Here is an 18,908-nt window from a genome sequence, read left to right as displayed (position 1 = left end):
AGTACTGACATTTCCCCTTTGAGTTTCTGCTTCCTGTTGCACTCAACATGATGTTCTGCTCAAGTGTGTGGGGCCAGAAGAGCAAAGACCGAGGGCTTTAAAACTGAGAAAGAAAACCAACAACACAAACCAACCAAACAAAAACAAACAAACAAACAAACAAACAACCCTTTCCTTCTTCAAGCTGTTTCTGTCAGGTGGTTTGTCAGTGAAAAACAAATCAACACCAAACAATGAATTGTTTGAAACCAGAGTCTGGGAATTATCTCAGCTCTCCAAGGTATATATGTGTGCTGAGGGGACTCACTCCAGGCCACTGGGCATGTGGATCTGTGCATGAGGGAGTCCTCAGTCCCTGTGACCCAAGACCTTCCCACTGAATCCCACAACTCCACACTGCCACACTGAGGAATTAAGCCTCAACATGACTTCAAGTGGGGATAACCCCTAGCTAATCCACAACAGGGTCTCAAACAGAGAAACTGGGGCTTGAAAGAGAAGGGACACCCATTGGTCTTTGACAGACTCTCCTGATACAGGCTCAGGAATGTGGGAAACACCAGGTTTATCTAGGGATAGAGCTGACATTTAGCTAACAGGTTGCTTTGAGGGGAAAGTGGGGGATGGCAGTAAACAGGCTAGCACTCTGATGGGGCATTTTAAAGCAATTTTGTATTCTCAAAGGTGCAGGCATTTAGCTGCTCCCCAGCAAGGCAAAGGCAGAGACAGAGGGAGACAGGTGCTCTCTGAAAGGAGGCAGGGAGGCACTTCCCACAGCTGAAAGGCAATCATCTTTATAAAGGCATCATTCAGTGTGGAATTAACGCCTCTCCACGAGACTTGGCTGAGTGGGAGTAAACACACACTCGATCCCAGTGTACACAACTCATTACCCAACTCCCAAGAGCTCTTTACTTCAGGCACATGTTTGATGGCCACTGTAGCTCCAGGTCCAAGCAGGCTTTCATCAGCACTGGGCCTGGGAGTCCAGCCTGGAGGGAAGTTGCACCGACTCTACCCACAGCCAAATGTGCTTGGTGGCAGAACTCTAAGTACCACAAAGGAAATGTTCCCATGGCAACAGTGAACAGGTGTTTGAAAATCAGAGAGCCAGGAGGCTGCCAGGAGGACCACGAACAGCTAGGGACAGAATGAGATGAGGCACAGGGGCCCAGGCATCTGCCAGGAATGGTGGAAAGTCCAGACATGGCTGACATCCTCTCGGGCTGGAATACAGGGCTGCTGGTGGCTTCTAATAAGGAAAAGAGGAGCAATGAAGGGTGTGGGAGGGTTTGGAGGGAGGAGAGAAATTATTTAACTATATATTATAATCTCAAAAATCATAAAATAGGGGGCTGAAGAAATGGCTCAGCAGTTAAGAGCACTGGCAGCTATTTGAGAGGACCCGGGTTCAATTCTCAGCATATACAAGTAGCTCATAACTGTCTGTAACTCCAGTTCCAGTGAATCCCACCCCCTCACACAGACATACATGTAGGCCAAATACCAAAGGTACATAGAAATGACTGACTGAATAAATAAATACATAACTAAGTTAATAATAAATAAATAGTAAAATAAAGAAAAGAGAAGTGGTATCATGGAAGGCAGCTGTAAGAACATCACATAGCAATTGAGTGAGCAGTGAATTGTGGAGCTGGGAGCTGGGAGATGGCTTCATTGTAGTCATCTAATGTCCAGATGACTGTCCTACATCAACTGCTCTGGTGTTGTGTCAACTGTCCTTCACATCCTGTCCATATGAATGTGTGTGCATGTGTGCATGTGCGCTTGTATGTTTGTCAAATTATTCCTGTGGGAGCCAGAGTACAACCTCAAGTGTCCTTCTTCAGGGAGTTGTCCACTGAGCCCTCCTGAAAACAAAATGTTTCTCTGGTCAGGCTCTCACCAATTAGGTTAGATGAGCAGTGAAGCCAAGAGACATTTCTCTCTCCACTTCTAGGAGTGTATACCACACACATGTGTTTTTGTTACAGGTTCTAGGGAATCAAACTCAGGTCCTCATGCTTGGAAGGCAGGCAATTTACAGGCAGAGTCATTTCCCAGACTCTCTTTGGTAGTCTTTCAACAGACATGCCAATGCAGGTATTGTGTCCTGGACACAAGACAGCTTGGCCCCTGTGCAGGAAAGTGTCCCTGTGTGGACTCAACTCTGTTTTCTCCACAGTCTGTTGGCTGACTGCAGCTGTCCACACTTCTAGTCTGGCTCAGAGTGTTCCACTTACGATTGGCTGTCCCAATACTTGCTGGCAGTGTGAACTGCAAAATGACTTGTGTAGGCTGCACTGACATCACATCTCAAGACAGGGTTTGCAACAATCAGACCTCTATATGCAAAAGAACAATAAACCATAGTCCCCAATACAAAACCTTGATCTACTGCATGATGGCTTGGAAGAAGGGACAAAAACTTGGGATCTTGTGCAAGGTGAGGATGTCTTAACTTTTGACACTGTGGCAGGGTACGTAAGGAAACCACCAGTGAATTAGGTACCATCAAAGAACACCTTTTATTTGTCAAAAGACACTTTCTAGGGGCTGGAGAGGTTGCTTAATGGTTAGGAACACTGGCTGCTCTTCCAGAGGACCCATGTTTGATTTCTAACACCAACATGGTGATGTACAGTTGTGTTTGTAGCACCAGTTTCTAGAGACCTGACCCTCTTTTCTGGCCTCTGAGGGCTTTGCATGTACATGGAGTATAGGGTGGAGTATAGGCATTTATGCAGGCTAATGTAATGAACATAAAATAAAAATAATACGTTTTAAAAAGACCTTTTCTTTCAGAAAATGATTAGAAAAAAAACCTAAAATACCCACCAATCATGTATACGATAAAAGACTTGGATTCAGAAACAACAATAGCAACAACAATTCCAAAGCTCAACTAAATACCAATTATAGAAAGAATACAACTTAATTAGATAACATAACCCAGATAAACCCAGAAGAGCCAAGATTTTTAACATTCCCCATTAGGATGCCTCAAAGAAAGACTACCATAAAGCTAAAGGGAAGGAATAAAATACAAACAAGAAGTGCATTACACCTCCTCTAGTATCTCATGAAATGTTCCAGAAAATGCAAGGAACATACAGAGGCCAAAGCAGTTCACTGCATGTGGCCAGGCCTAGAGGACATGCCTATGGGAGAGGTCTCCACTGAGTACTTTTCCTGTGCCTTGTCTCTTAGACATACACATGCTATGGTTTGCCCATTGGTACATATAATGACATACACATGCTGTGGTTTGCCCATTGGTACATATAATGACACACACATGCTGTGGTTTGCCCATTGGTACATATAATGTATGAGCAGTTCATTGTGTTGCATTAATCTCTCAATAAAGCTGTTCTGAGAAGATAAAAAGAATTACAGGCATATGATCCACAGCATCTTGGCCCTGGTTCTTATGATAATTCCCTTCTATTTCACCCTTTGGTCATATTTTCTGACACCTAGAGTTATTTTTTGGCTCTGCCTGGTGCCTATGGACATCCGCCCATGATGTTTCAAATGACATTATCGGGATAGCAACTGAACTTGGGAGACAGCAGGAGTTAAGGAGGAAAAGCTTATAGAGAGACCAGGACTGAGGAATATTTTCTCTGAGGTTTAGCAGCTTCTTAATGAATAATCATTTCTCTAGACTTCCAAGAGACTAATTCAATTTGGGCACAATGGCTTCTTTTAGTAAAAGAAAGTGTTGCTATTTCACATGTATAGTCACAGATTCCTCTTCAGGGGCCAGAAAGCTTACATTTCTGCTCTGCCCTTGAGTCCAGGAGTGGATTTAGCAGAGGGGCATTTAAGGTGCTGGGATTCTCAACACCCACTTAACAGAGAGAAAGAATTAGCTCTGCTTACTTCTTCTTTTCCCATTGCTGCAGAGAGGTAAGGGGGTTGCCATAGTAACACATCTTTTCCTCTTTCCTTCACAGAACCTACATATACCTGTCACCAGGGCTTCCAATCACTGGGATTTGCCACATGGGTGAGGCATGTGAGAAGAATGTACTGAGACCTCAACCTGCCCTTCCAAACTGTTTACCATTTGTAGTGGACACAGGCTCTATGAGAGCCTTGCCTCTCCGACGTGTTGTGGATCTCCCAGAGCACCACAAACCTTCTGCTTGCTTTATTGTCTCAGCTAAACTTCTGTGTTGATTAAAATCTTATCCATTGGCCAAGACTTCAGCCATAACTCACCCCTCCTGTATTTAAACGATTTTTATAGTACTTTCAACAAATACCCAGCTCTTACTCCTCCAAAGCTATGGCAAATAGTTGAATGGCTGTGCAGAAGATCAGCTCTTTGTTGTGCACACAAGAGTGACGACTTCCTGTTTCTTTTGTCAACTTAGAGATTTCTTGCATACATCTCTACCATGTGGGACTCTCTATGAATAATGATTAATTCTATCTATGAGTAATGATTAATCTTCACTGTCTTCATGACTATATTTATTAAAAAAAAATCTAGGAAACACACTCCTTGGCATGTTTGTGAGGTAATTTCCAGAGAGTTTTGATGAAGGGGAGACTCCATGCATGAACATCACTCCACAGGCTGGAGGCCCAGCTTCACTACACAAGAGAAAGTGAACCCAACAACAGCAGCATTCACTCTTCTCTGCTTCCTGACTGGATGACATGTGACAGCTGTCTCATATTCCTGTTCCTGTGATGTCCCTGCTGTGATGGAGTATGTCTCTTAAACTGTTAGCCAAAATTCACTTTTCCTTCCTTTATTGCCTTCTACTAGGCATTTTGTCAGAAAAAGAAAAGTTAGACAGTAATTACCTATCTATCATCTATGTCTGTCTGTCTGTCTGTCTGTCTGTCTGTCTATCTATCTATCTATCTATCTATCTATCTATCTATGTATCTACCCATCCATCTATCTCTATTCATCCATCTATCTAGCTATTATTTACCTCTTTATGTTTCCTATTCACACTTTCACTTCAAGGTCTATTCAAACTTGGTACCTGAAGGTAAAGATATTAAATGTCTGTCAGATGAATTAGTAAACAGACATCAGCTAATTTTTGAGGAAAAAAATTGAGGAGATTTTAGGAATAGAATATATTTATTACCTGTATATCATAAATTTCCTCATCGAGTATAAAAATACACATTTTCATGAGAAATCAGTTTCACAAACATATTCTGATTCAAAAGGAAAACTCATTTATAAAGGAGATCTAGTGATCAGCCTTTTAGACACGTGTGACTCAACATTGAAATCTTTGTCAAAGCAAGGCATCCTAAACTACATGGATCTCTCTGCTCATCCTGACCAACTCTTTGCATTCCTGTAAGCAAACTCAGGAGATGCTTGAGTGCTGACAGACACAAATCAACCATCATCCCTGAAAGCCTTGGATCAAAGATCTATTTAGTGTGTTCTTTTCCTAGTTGACAAATAGTAGAGAAGAAGTATTCTACAATACTTCAGAAGTCAAAGAGCCCTTTTAAAGTCTTGGGTGGGTTACAAAGCACATGGAATGTCTATATACAATGGCTGGTAGGCTGGGCTCCCTGAGGTTACTATTTCCTCTCATTGTGGAAGGGCAAAAAACAGAAATAGGGGTGGTTGGGTCTCTGCTCTACTGCTTATGGCGTGTTCAGATAATGTTAATTTTTAGCATTGGAGTAAACGGACTAAAATTAGTCTTTATATCTTGCTAAGTGATTTCAGAGTCAGTCAGAAACCATAACATTGAACTTTGGTTAGAAGATGGCTTTATGCGCTCACTAGTACTACCCATCCTCTTCCCCATTCAACAGATAGGTATTGGCTGAAGACAGAATGTGGCCTAGGACCATAATAATAGGGAAAACAGGTTTTTCTGTGGATGGGAAAGAGACTCTATGCTGGCACACCAAAACTCAAAGGCTAAGCAATCATCAGTGTTTACAGATAGAGCACTAGGCAGTACTTAGCTGCTCAAGACATCTTAGTAGGTCTGCCTGTCTCTAACAAGTGGTCTCTACCAACTAATACCAAGGATAATGTGGATTCCTGTAATTCATTAGGCTTTCAGGAGCCATGTTTAAATCACAATAGTCTAAAACCCATACAAGAATGTTCATTCTGTGTACACCTTTCTAGTTATCACATCTCTGGCCAACTTTCTAGAGAATGAGATGGGGGAGGGAAAGATTAAGCTCTCAACCTAGCCTCTGCTTCCTGTCCTAACAAGAAGACCTCAACACCCCCTAACTCCCAGCTCACAAGTCTCTTTGTGAGCTTTGCTGCAGGCACTGGATCTTTGGTTGCTAGCATCAAGCAGTTTATAAGAGAATGCATACTTCATGTATTAATTTCTCCTTTATGAAATATTTACCCTGCTTTCTTCAAAAATTCCTGATACAGACACTTTGTATGTTCTTTCTGGGCTCTCAGAGCAAGTGACGGTTTTAGAATTCTAGAGAGAGAAAAAAAAGTTGACTTTCTTTCCCCTGGCTCTTTCTTCTAGGCCATTAGAGAGAACCTTTAATCTGTGGAATCAATAGTAACCCCTAAGAATCCGTCAGGTCCACAGCAGGGACCAAAGCTGTCTTTAAGGCAAACTACATGGCTTCTGAGTTCTGGAATGCAGTTAAAGAAAAAAAAATTACATGGTATGAGGTAAAGGTGAATAATGTAATCTAACTGGCAGGGAGACTCGCTGCCTTAGCATTCTGAAGCACTTCCAGGAGCCACTGTGCACATCCCTGCCATCCAGACAGAGCCAAAGTGAAGTGTTATCGTATATAAAAAAAAGTGAAGTGTCCCCATATAGCCAACCAATGTTGCCTCTGAGGGAGGGAAGACGGTGTTCTGATTATCCAGTGGACCCTGGGAGCAGGGTGGGGACTTTTTTGTTGGCCAGTCTTGTTTGTCCACATTAGTTACATCCTTGGTAGGTTAGTGGAAGCCTACCTCACACTTTTTTTTTTCAAATTCTGGAAAAAGGCAAGCTCTCCTTGGCCCTTGGTTTTTCATATCTCCATATCAAAAAGACATCCTTCATAGCTTTAATGTCCTGTAATACTTATTCAGCCCCAGCTCTAATGTTGAGGAAAATGCAAATTAATAATTTGGGGGAGCTGGTTAAAAAGAATCTAAAGACTTATTCAAAGGGATACAGAGTTTATTAGACATCCAAACAGCTGTCATGGTGACTTGTAGCTGCTGAGCTGGATCATAGAGACAGAGAAAAAGAAACCTATTGGCCCTTTCTCTTCTTCCCAGAGCCAGAGGCAGTTCAATTCAATATGAACAAATATATATATTAAAATAGAAGTCAAGACACAAGAAAAAGTTCAAATGCAAACACTGCTAATGCTGCCCAAGAGAGCTATGGAAGGAAGGGGGAACCGCCCCCCCCCCCCCCCCATCTTTTTTCTTTTTCAGCAGACTACATTGGTGTGCTGGCAGTTTGAAGACTCATACTTAACATTTTAGTCCCTCCGTGCATTAACAGATTTAAAATAGTCTCCCCAATCCCAAAACTAGATGAAGAAAATTCTAGGGGACATGAGGAGAGGCTCAGAGAAGGCCAGTCTAAACTAGTGCCAAATGCACTTCATAGAAAACAAAGTCACCCACCCCTGTGTTAAAGATGCTATATACTGGTTGGAATGTCCATGACTATAGAGAATTGGAATGCTACACGTCTAGAGATCATTTTTCTTGGACTATTTTAGCTGTCTTAGTAGCCAGCCACTGCCCACCTCTGCATTCGACATAACACTCATCTTTGTTATTGCTAGGCAAATCTTTTCGAAATATACCAATAGACTCTTCTTACTTCCTACCAACTCAAAGACTGTTATCAGACAGCATCTAAGTCTCAGCAGAGATTCTCCCAGTGTGCTGTAACCCTTTACCTGATGTTCCCACTAATGCACTTTACAAGGGCCTTGAATTATAACTGTCTTTGTTCTGTTACTATGAGAACTTCATGAAACTGTGACCACATTAGAATTTGTAATTAAGGGTAGCCTACAACTATCTTCCCTGGTCATAGTCGCTCATATTTGGCTCAAGTATATTTACTTTAAGATGAGAACCTTTGCATTAATGTGGTTGCACAATGGGATAAGGGACAAAGGTTCTCAGAGAAAATAGCTCAGCTTCTTTTACCCAACTGTAGAGAGGCAAAGACACAGCTGAACCTCACATTCAAAGACTAAGGTGTCTTTCCCTCCCTGGAGAAGTCTTGACTGAGTTTGTTAGACTCGAGGCAAACTTCAGCAGGAGAGTTGACAGTTTTGGATGGGAGATGCTTCTAGCTGCCCATAGATAGAATTCCAGCCAGGCATGTGTTTCACAAAGATGTCTGCCTTCTTATAATTACCCCAGTTGTTCCCTTAGGTCACACTAATGGATATTTAAGGCACAGATACTGGCTGAACACTGAAATCAACACTTCACACTCTCAGAGTATCTTAGTCAGACAGGTGTGGAATTCATGTCCTGAGCAGAGAGTTTCATGCTTATACAGAGGACATAAAGCACAACAGAGACCCATTTACAGCTGGGAAGTTGCATGTCGAGTTTGTGAGACTAGAAAGATTCACAGCAGATGAAGAGCAGATTGAGACACCCCAAGCCAATCAATCATGACTCATGATCTACACACCTGTATAATGCTGCAAATATGTTAGCAAAAAGGACTGGGCTGATCTCTAGGTATTTCATATCTGAGAAGACTGCTGTACACGCAGGGCACACATATTTAGGAGGAATAAATTGTTTCCATAAGCTATACCCCTGGAACCTGGTGTTCACTACTCTCAAGAAGAAAAGTGTACGATAAGGGAACCAAACATTCAAGTGGCTAATGAATACTTAGTCCACAAACAGTCAACACCTTGACCAGAGTCCTTGCATGGGGGATGGAGGGGTTAGGGTAGGGTAGGAGTTAAAGTCCTACCAGAGGCCAGAATAATCACTACAACCACACCCTGTTCTGCACTAAGCTCAGTTGTTGGGAAATTACCAGTAGGACCTTAGCAGGAGACAGAGAGAAAGCTAGCAGAGCCCCTCAGACAGCTCAGTTGTTCTGACTCTATTGTCCATTAGAACAGCTTGGAGAGCCACAGTCTGTATGGGCAGATGTGGGTCTTGCCCATTACATGGAACTCTGAGTATCAAAATTTATGGAAAAGGAGTTCTTGCTGATTACTCTAGCTTACCACACAAAAGAGCCTGCTGACTTGACCTCAACTTTCTCCCTCCAGAATTACAACTCAGAAAATTGAGGCACAGAGAGATACACTGGCTGACTTGGACACAGACACGGGACAGACAGGTAGAACTATGTCTTTACCCTTTGAACCTCTCTGTCCCATCGTCATTTCACCTTGACCTGTGGATTGCCCTGCTCCATCATTCCAAATCACGCCATGTGCTGCTCTGCCCCAACAGTCTACCTACATGGTTGTGGCTTGTGAAATGTCTGAATTTCAGCAATTTCACACCATAAACAATAGCATTGTGCACACAGAGAAAAAAAGGAGTCTATTATTTTTCTTCTAATAAAATTAGATCATCTTCACCAATATGTAGAAATCTCTTATTAAAAATGTATTGGGTATAATAACCTTGGAACATATCTGATAACCATATTTGAAGGTTTTTCTGGTGAAATCAAATAGCATCTGGTTTCTCTATGTGCAGTTTAAATAACGCCACTAAAGAGATTCTAAACCCTTCCTACCACTTCTTATAATTGCTCACTACTAATAAAACCATGTTGGAGCCAGGCATGACACATGCATATAGTCCCAGCACTCAGAAGGCTGAGGCAGGAGGATTGTGAGCCTGACACCAGCTTGTGCTGCACAGGGAAGTCCAGGCCAGTTTGAACAACATAGCAAGACCCTGTCTCAAAACAACAGCACCCCTCCCCCAAATCAAAATCATAAGAGCACTAACACTGTTCTTAAAGTGGTTGTATTATTGGTATCAATGGTATCATAGTTACATTTCATGCAATTGCTCCAAATCCAAATGTCAAAATACTGTCCTTGTCATCTTAAAAGGAGCCCTGTTGAGCATGTCATCTTCTGAGGGGCTCCACCCAGCAGCAGACTCAGACAGATACAGACACCCACAGCCAAACAGTGGACAAAGCTTGGGGACTCTTATGGAAGACTAGGAGGAAAGACTGAGGGCCCGAAGGCAGTAGGAACTCCATAAGATGACCAATAAAGTCAACTAACCTGGACCCTTGGGGCTCTCAGAGTCTGAACCACCAACCAAAGAACATACACAGGTTGGACCTAGGCTTCCTCACACATATGTAGCAGATGTGCAGCTTGGTCTTCATGTGGGTCCCAAATAACTGGAACAAGGACTGTCCCAAAAGCTATTGCCTGTATGTGGGAAAAGTTCTTTTAGCCAGGCTGCTTTGTCTGGCTTCAATGGGAAAGGAAGTACCTAGCCTAGCAGAGACTTGAAATGCCCAGGGGAAGGGGTGGGGGTGTGTTATGGGGGGGAGGCACTGGCACCTGCCCAGAGAAGAAGGGGAAGGGGGGGAAGGATTGTGGGAGGGGTGACTGGGAGGAAGACAGTGAGCAGGATATAAAGTGAATAAGTTTTAAAAAAAATTAATTTAAAAAATGTTTTTAAAAGGAGCCCTGTGCCCCCAACCCCCAGATGCGTTTCTTTCAAAATCACCTTTATCCTTCAAGCGGGTCACACTGGGCAGATCAGAGTATTGTGGAGTACTATGCAGCTCCCACTCCCTGGGAGTGGCAACCCACTGTGGAAGTGAGGCAGAGAGAGGGGCGAGGTGAGTGGGAAGCCACCTTGCCATACTGTTAAGACGCTTTTAAATCCTTCCTCTGGCATTGTTTTCTAATCTCTTTCTGAGTTTTAAAAGAAGTCCTTAGTAGCAATCCAGGGCAATTATCATAAAACTACCATTGAAAAGAGAATAAATAATTCAGAGGCCAGACAACAAGAGTAATTATATCACCCATTTCAATTTCTAAATAATTAAGGTATTCCTTAGATCCCGCACTATGTTCTGCATTATCTAGGCCTGATGTTGGCTGGTGAAATCCTGGGCATTTCTTTAGAGCCACCTGAGGGAGTCCTCTAGAAGTGCTATGGGCCAGAGCTAAAAGAAAGATCACTTCTGGGCCCTGGGCCCTGGGCCCTGCTTCTCAAGTACAATGTAATGTTTGGGGTGATGTGTGCAAGAGGTTTTCTGAGCATCCAGATGCTCACAGCTAAACTGAAGTTTAGACTGTTGTAGAAGGACTCAAAATTGAGCTAGCCTGTGGTTCATCAAGCACCTGATCTACCAAACCCACCTACCTGAGGAAGAGTCTAGAGCTAGGTCCCAGGACACTGGAGAGTCCTCTAATAGCTAGATAGCCCAGGATAAGAAATTTAATCAAACCTCTCCAGTTAAGACAGATCACACACACACACACACACACAGAGAGAGAGAGAGAGAGAGAGAGAGAGAGAGAGAGAGAGAGAGAGAGAGAGACTGCTCAGATAACTTCAGAGCTGAGTGGGACCACCTACTTTATATACAGGACAAGAGCATGGAACAGCTGTCCAAGATCAGGCGGCTGATCCAAAACCCAGGCAGGGGGCAGGGGGCAGGGGTGTCCTGCAGCCAAGAGCCGTGAAGGTTGCCTATAGTACACCCAAAGAGGCCATAATTTAACTGTTGTCAATATCCTTCCCTTTGCTCAGAAAAAAACATACATTTATGTACTTATACATATTTTAATTTGGGAAGAAATTAGTTTGGTTGTGTCAAGCAGATCATAGACCCTTTGATCTTGTATTACTGGCAGAGTCACATTATGATAATTGCAAGTCAAAATAAATGGATATAGTAACTCAAGATACAACTGACAAACCCATCTGTACACGCAGGAGCATCAGCAGGAGCCTCAGCCAGAGAGAAGAAAGCAGTCTTTGTGCTGTAAAACAGAGGTCAGGAGCATGGCTGCCTGTCATTTTTCCATCCGTTAAAGGCATTTCTGTGAGCGACGTGCCAGGTCCAGCTTCAGAATATCACAGACTCACACAACCTCACAGCAAGCCAGAAACCTCTCTTCAAAATGGGTCTAAGTCACCCCTCGATTCCCAGACCCCGAAACAGTATCGGACTCTGACACTGACATTCAGTATAAACTCGACTCAGACTCATCACTCCAAGTCTCTACTCTGGAATTCTTTCCTCGTTGCATCTGAGATTAAGAAATGATTTGCACAGGGCTCTGCCATCCGGCAGAGAGAGCCAAAAGGTGAGATAACGGCACAGAATAACGGTGGTTGTCGACAGTGTGAGCACATCCCTCACTGGAGTGGATGGCAGCTGCCCCCGCCTCCCTAGCTCTGGGAGCGGAGCACAACCCAAAGCTTCTGATTTCTTAGCTTCTCTGGTCAATCGGGGCTTTTGAAGAAGCAGAAGGAGCACCTGTGCACTTTATCTTCAGGACGATCTCTCAGCCCTCGCCCACTACACACATGTCTGCTCCTGAGGTTGCAATCGAGACGTGCCGTCTCGTCCCGTCTGGTTCCCCGGTGACCAGGTAACACTGTGGCTAAAGGCTAACCTGCCATTTCCAGAAAACTTCTGCTCTGAGCAAATATCAAAGCTGAGCTGGCTGCTGATTGCATCTGCCACAGATTAGTTAAAATTAAATCCCAAGCCTTTGGCAAGGCATCAAACACAGCCAACAGAATCTCCAGCGGGAGCCTTGTAAGATAACGAACTCTCGCGCTACACTTCTCACCCCAATGGTTAGATGCTTCCCTTTTCTCCCCCTTCAAAATTAAACATTTCTTTTCAATAAATTGATTTGTGTCTGTCTACTCACCCTCCAAAATTGTTTTATCCTGTTCATCCGGGACAGCTTGGAGGCATTCATCCCGGTGAGCTGATCTTAGGTGAGGCACGCCCCTGCAGCTGCTACCAAGTCTAGTGTGCAAGCAGAGATGCCCAGGGCTCTCGGCAGGGACACTCCCTGGCTTTTAAGGCTGCTTACCAACAACCACAGAGTTTGCTGTGAGCACAAACAGCCAATAGCTGAACAGGACAGTTCAGCCTCTGGGGACCATAGGCAATGGAGCTGCCCCAAGCCGGCTGAGCCTCTGACCCGCGAAGGATCTGCCTCCTACAGGGAGATTGGGGTTTTTATGAATTGTGGGGCCGTTCTCCAGCCATCAGAGGGGTTCTGCACATAGATAGTGGATCACATTCTGCTGGTAGGAAGACTGCCTGATGCAAAGGGTCTTCTGGTGCTTAAGCTAATGCTTGCATTTGTGGGTAGGTGGTAAGCTAAAGCTCGGCTTTCTCCTTAAAGTGTCCCTGATTCTGTCTGCTGTCTTACCACAGGAAGGTGTGTAACTGCAATGCCAAGGGATTCAAGGCTGTCAGTGATTCCTCAGAAAAGGTAATTGCTGGCTACCAAGTTTGGCCTTTGAGAGAAACAGAGATGTGGCTGGGATCGACTTCCGTTATGCAGGAGAACAGATAGGCATGCCTGAGTGTAATGAGCAGATCTAAGACAGGGAGGAGGGAGTGGCCTCCAATAGCCTGGCTGATGGCAGAGTGTAGCAGTGTCCAGAAGGACCAGCTTGCCATTCTTAACACTCAGTTCTGGGACAGGCTCTGGGTCACAGGCACAGGGCCTGGGAGTCCAAGCTCTATTCCAGCGACTGTAGTTATGCTCTAGGTATGAACACAAGCCAGGCAGGTGCCAATTACATACTTATGAAGTTAAATTCCTGTGTTGGGATGCTGCAGTCATTTGCTCTTCTTCTAACGTGAGATCCTCTAAAAGCTACAGTGACCTCCATAGGCCCTGACCTAGAGTTTGTGTGTGTATGTGTGTATGTGTGTGTGTGTGTATGTGTGTGTGTGTGTGTATGTGTGTGTGTGAGTGTGTGTGTGTGTGTGTGTGTGTGTGTGTGGTGTGACAAGTGCTCAGTAACTGAGGGAGGAGGGAAAGGAGGGAGAGCAGATGGAGAGCAAGCCGCTCTGTGCTCTGTCCACTAACTTGGAGGAGCGGCTCCTCTGAGGCCTTTCTACCTTTACAGAAGTGGAGCAGTGAGGACTTCATACCAATAGCCTCTACTAACCAATAAAGTGATCCTCTCTCTCTCTCTCTCTCTCTCTCCTCTCTCACACACACACACACACACACACACACACACACACACACACACACACACACACACACACACCATACAACATAGACTTGTTTCTTGTGATGATAAGAGCATGCTGATACCTCTGGATTTTGATGATCACACAGAATCTAGGATAGGACTTCCTTCATGGGACTTACTTGTTTGTTGATACAAGGAAAGTCAATTGCTAGAAAGGTGACAGAGAGGCAGGCAGGGATAAAATGATACAGGAAGAGAAAGAAATGGGGGAAGAGGGTTCTAAGGAGGAATGCATGACAGCCAAAAGCCAATGTCCTGAACACACTGAGACACAACACATAGAGGAACACAAGGATGTTCGAGAGCCATTTATGTCCTAGAACATGCAATCCCACTATCCACGAATATGGTTTTCTCCATGGGGCTGCAGAGTTTTGTTGGGGTTGAAGATAATGTGCTTTTCCCAGGGTGCCTGAGAACACAGTACTGTCTCCAGCCACACACTGTGCAGATGTCTCTCCTCTGGAGCAGAAAAGTAGCTGGCTGTTGTCTTTGCTGGAAATCCACAGTATCATTTCTGGGTCTAAATCCTGTTTCCAGCCACACACTCTGAGCTCACCTCCTCTGGGCTCTGAGTAGCTGGGCAGAATGGTGTGATTCAATTCTGTCTACTTGTTAGGCCAGGCAGCAACTACTTCTGTACGGCTTTGGTGCTAAACTCTTCACTGTGACTGGCTGTAAGACAGTGCCAGCACTCTGGCACACTGACACTGGAAGGTGGTACAGAGTAGAGCCCTCCTAGACCAGCAATGACTGGGAGAGACAGACGAGCCTGTCTTCTGTGAGCCCTTTGCATCTTTGCGTCTGGTAGTCTGTTCAGGGAATTTTCTTCATGTTGCTGCCATCCTAAACAACCAATATGCAGTCCCCAAAACTCTCGATGTGTGGTGACATTTTGCAAGATTCTAGGTGAGAAGACTGGAGTTTTTTTTAATCCTGAATCTAGGTGGTATCACCTTTTTCCATACTGACAGGCAAGGATCCAAATGAGAGTTAATACGCTGGCGCTGCCCCCCCCCCCCCGAGCTACAGGTGAAGTAGGCTGTGCATTTTCTTCTGTTGATATTAATCAAAGAGCTGGGGCTTCTTGAACTCAGCTGATGAAGGGCACAGAGACTCAGACTTCCCCTGAAAGCATCACTGTTTTCTCTCCATGGAAACAGAGATGTCTGACAGAAGGCCATAGAACTGGGGAAGTTCCTGTCCTCTATTTGGGCCCTGGAATAAGGTGCACTCAGGGGGGTGGGCAGACTACTTATCATCTCTTCCCTTGCACTCTGCCTGGACTTTACACTCCCTCCTTAGCTGAAATACAGTACATTATTAGCTCATGTGAGGGGAAACCCAGATAACAAAATAGCCGTAATCTCGTGAGCATGAAGGTTTTCCGGAACTCAGAACCACTCACAGCAGTTTCCTTGGGGCACGCTCTCAGATTTGGGAATCAAAATGCATCCGAGGTCCATGTTGGCTATTGATTGGGTCAATACAGTAGCAGAGCAAGTAAAATTTATTAGGCTTAGTCAGTTCCCCACTTAAGAGAGACGCAAGTCAAGCAGAGAGAGCTCCGGGAGTTGGTACTTATGGCCGAATTATGCCAAGCCAAGGGATTCAAACTGGCAGGGTTTCTAGTCATTCTCTGTAAAGTCATGTAAGTAAGACCTATGGGCTCAAAACCAAGAAATGCTGATTAATATTTAATGGGTGGTTGGTAAAAATAAAGTGGACTTGGAATTTATACGATGTGGGAGAGGAGGCAGGGTAGATTCATCGCCCCGGAAACAGACCACAGAGAAGCTGAACATCAAAAGAAACATTTAATCACTGAAAATGTGGGTAAGAAAACACAGGCTTATGGTATTAAATTATGCAAGACTTTTTCTTTAAAAACCAGATTCTGACATTTTTATAACACTTTATGTCTCCCTGCCATGCCATTTAGAAAAACAGGACATCCATAGATTCAAGGAGAATGCTTTTGAAATCTTAAAACACTAACCTGGCCTCAAATATTCGGTTAATTAGCATAATTCCAGGGCATCGTGGAAGTTTTAAATTTCAGACAAAGTTCTCCTGTGAAATCCCACACTCTTTTGGGCTGTTAGTCAACTAAGAATTGCAATACCATCTTTAGCTTAACTTGTCTAAAAGGACATTAATGATTTATTGATTTTTAAATAAATGGTGTCCGCTGCCTCCAGTGAGCACTGGCCTTCTTCAGTGGTCTAATGGGCTGTGTACCGGGTGATCACCTAGTGGTGTGAGACAACACAGCTTGGAGATGGTGCTAAAACCTGCCATGGATGTCACTTTCAGATTTGGAAGAGAGGATGCAACAGGAATAAGCCAGGCTGGCTTTGCACCCCAAGATGGCAACTCCAGAGGCTGAGTTTGAGAACAAGCATCTCACACACCAGAACTCTGATAGAGTCAAAGGCTGAGACAGCCTGTCTGGCTGATCTCATAGACAGTCCTGAGGCCTTGAGGTCATGCCCCCCTCATTTACATTCCAGGGACAGCATTGGTGAAATGGCATCATTTGCATATTAGAAATGAGTTTGAGGTTGTCAGGAATTAAGCTGGGAAAACCCACAGTCCACACCTGACTTCTTAGAGATTTGCCATTTCAGGGACCTGTGGCTTCAGACTGAACTTCCAGGGCCACTTGTGACACCCCTCATGATGTCAGTGCAATCTTTTCAAATGTGGGGCTCTGCTCTACATAGTACCCTCCCTGTGCTTGGCATGCTATTTGGAGCACAACCCCCTCACACACACACCTCATTTTCTTATTGTTATTATGACAACTAGAATTAAGTCCAATTCTCAACTCTAAGAGGCTCTTGGGGGACAGTTAGAGCTCATCCCTCTTGGGTGCCCCTGCTGGCCTGCCTACATCCCCTGGTTCTATATACTGACAATGCTCATACACAGCTCTTTTACCTCTCGGCGTGGGTGGGGCAATCATTTCATATCCTGCTATGCCTTCAAGTATGTTAGCCTTGCTTTCTCCTGGTGCACAGAACTCTTTGAAATGGCTTCGTCCAATACGCTGCTACTATCTGGTCTTCCCTGAGGTCTTCTTCCTTGCTGACATTCCATTCTGAAGCAGGACCTTGCTCTTCAAAGAATGCTAACCTCTCCCCTTTGGCCATTTTTTTCCTACCACTTGCAAAGTTCTTCTATCAGTCCCAGGCATAACTTTAAAACAAACTGCAGGAAGCTACCACAGAAGATAAAGGCTATCTAACCCACGACAAGTATTGTTTCACCCTGTAAAATCTAGGATTAACATAAGCTATCATTTCCTGATATACTCATGGTTGTCGACCTCCTTCCAGGAGGAGCAGATGTCAGTGTCTAGCGTCTGGGAATCCCAGTGAACTCTTGCTATTCACATTTCTCTCATGTAGAACTAACAGGTCTTCTGTTAGAGCTGGTGTCTGGCAGGGTGGCTCCTTTCACATGACTCCATCACTGATCAGGTGACTGTGAGAGATGGGTAGAGAGAGCTCATTTATTCTACCTTTCTGTCTTCCTGCGGTTGGGCTTTGCGGTCAGAGGCTGAAGACAGGAGCCAACACAAATAAAGCAATATACAGTGGTCAGCAGGACGGTGCTCCAATGGGCTGCAGTGCTCCCTGAGACTTCTGCTATTTCAGTTTGCTCAACAACTTCTTTGCTTCCTGAGCAAATGGCGGATGTTAAGCTCTTGCTAGTAATTGCAGGATGTTGTCAATATAAAGGTCTCACCTTCAAGTTAGCAACGACCTTGTGTTCTCAAAGTGCATTGAAGACAGATATATACATTCTAACTTTTTATATAGGGCTGAAGCCTCATCAAGCCATAAAATCTGGACCTAGGTTTTGCTATCCTCTGAACTCTTTAGGCACTGGGGCTGGGGGACAGATATGGACCAGTCCACATACATTAGTTTTAATTGCCAACTGTACACATTGTATAATCCACTGGGAAGAGCGTCTCAGTGAGGGATTTCTAGACTAGGTTAGCCTGTGGGCAAGTCTGTGGGTGATTATCTTGATTATACTTAGGTGAGAAGACCTATCCACTCTGGGTGGCAGCATGCCCTAGGTAGGGAATTCTGAACAGTAAGTATGTTCATTCATTCATTGCTCTCTACCCTTGACAGGGGATGTAGTGTGATATGACACTGTGGGCATGACTTAACACTGTGGAAGTGGTGTGACATTGTGATTATGATATGACACTGTGGGTGTGATGTGACACTAGAATATGACATGACAACTGGGCATGCAATGTGACACTGGATGTGAAGGACGAGCTATTTTAAGTTCCTTCCACTTTGATTTCCCTACAATGATGGGCTGTAACCTGGAATTGTAAGCCAATAAATCATCTCCTAATCCTTTGACTGTACACACAAAGACATATGCACATACATATATGTTCCCAGACACAGATGGACAAATACCTGGATGGATACACACACACACACACACACACACACACACACACACACACACACACACAGTTTTTTCAATAGTCATGTCCTTAATACTTTGCAAGGCATTCTGAGAATGTATATCTTCTCCACTCAGCTCCCTCCCTCTCCCTCTCCCTCTCCCTCTCCCTCTCCCTCTCCCTCTCTCTCTCTCTCTCCCTCTCCCTCTCCCTCTCCCTCTCCCTCTCCCTCTCCCT

At 44.3% G+C, this 18,908-nt stretch overlaps 1 protein-coding gene across 4 annotated transcripts in view; it reads right to left on the bottom strand.

The window, feature by feature from the left end:
• Dpp6 (dipeptidyl peptidase like 6) overlaps positions 1 to 18,908 on the bottom strand; it is an 859,276-nt gene that overhangs the window by 490,268 nt on the left and 350,100 nt on the right. The window contains exon 1 of one of the 4 annotated variants that reach the window (XM_076913276.1): positions 12,874 to 12,939. The exons of the other annotated variants lie outside the window; for them this stretch is intronic. Coding sequence (XP_076769391.1) covers positions 12,874 to 12,924 — 51 coding nt within the window. The 5' untranslated portion in view covers positions 12,925 to 12,939. Of the gene's footprint in view, positions 1 to 12,873; positions 12,940 to 18,908 lie in introns of those variants that run through there. 4 annotated transcript variants of the gene reach the window in all.

This window comes from Arvicanthis niloticus, chromosome 15 (genome assembly GCF_011762505.2).
Source record: "Arvicanthis niloticus isolate mArvNil1 chromosome 15, mArvNil1.pat.X, whole genome shotgun sequence".
Lineage (NCBI taxonomy): Eukaryota > Metazoa > Chordata > Mammalia > Rodentia > Muridae > Arvicanthis > Arvicanthis niloticus.
The sequence above is the reverse complement of the archived record's forward strand: the minus strand, read 5'-3'. Positions and strand labels throughout refer to the sequence as shown.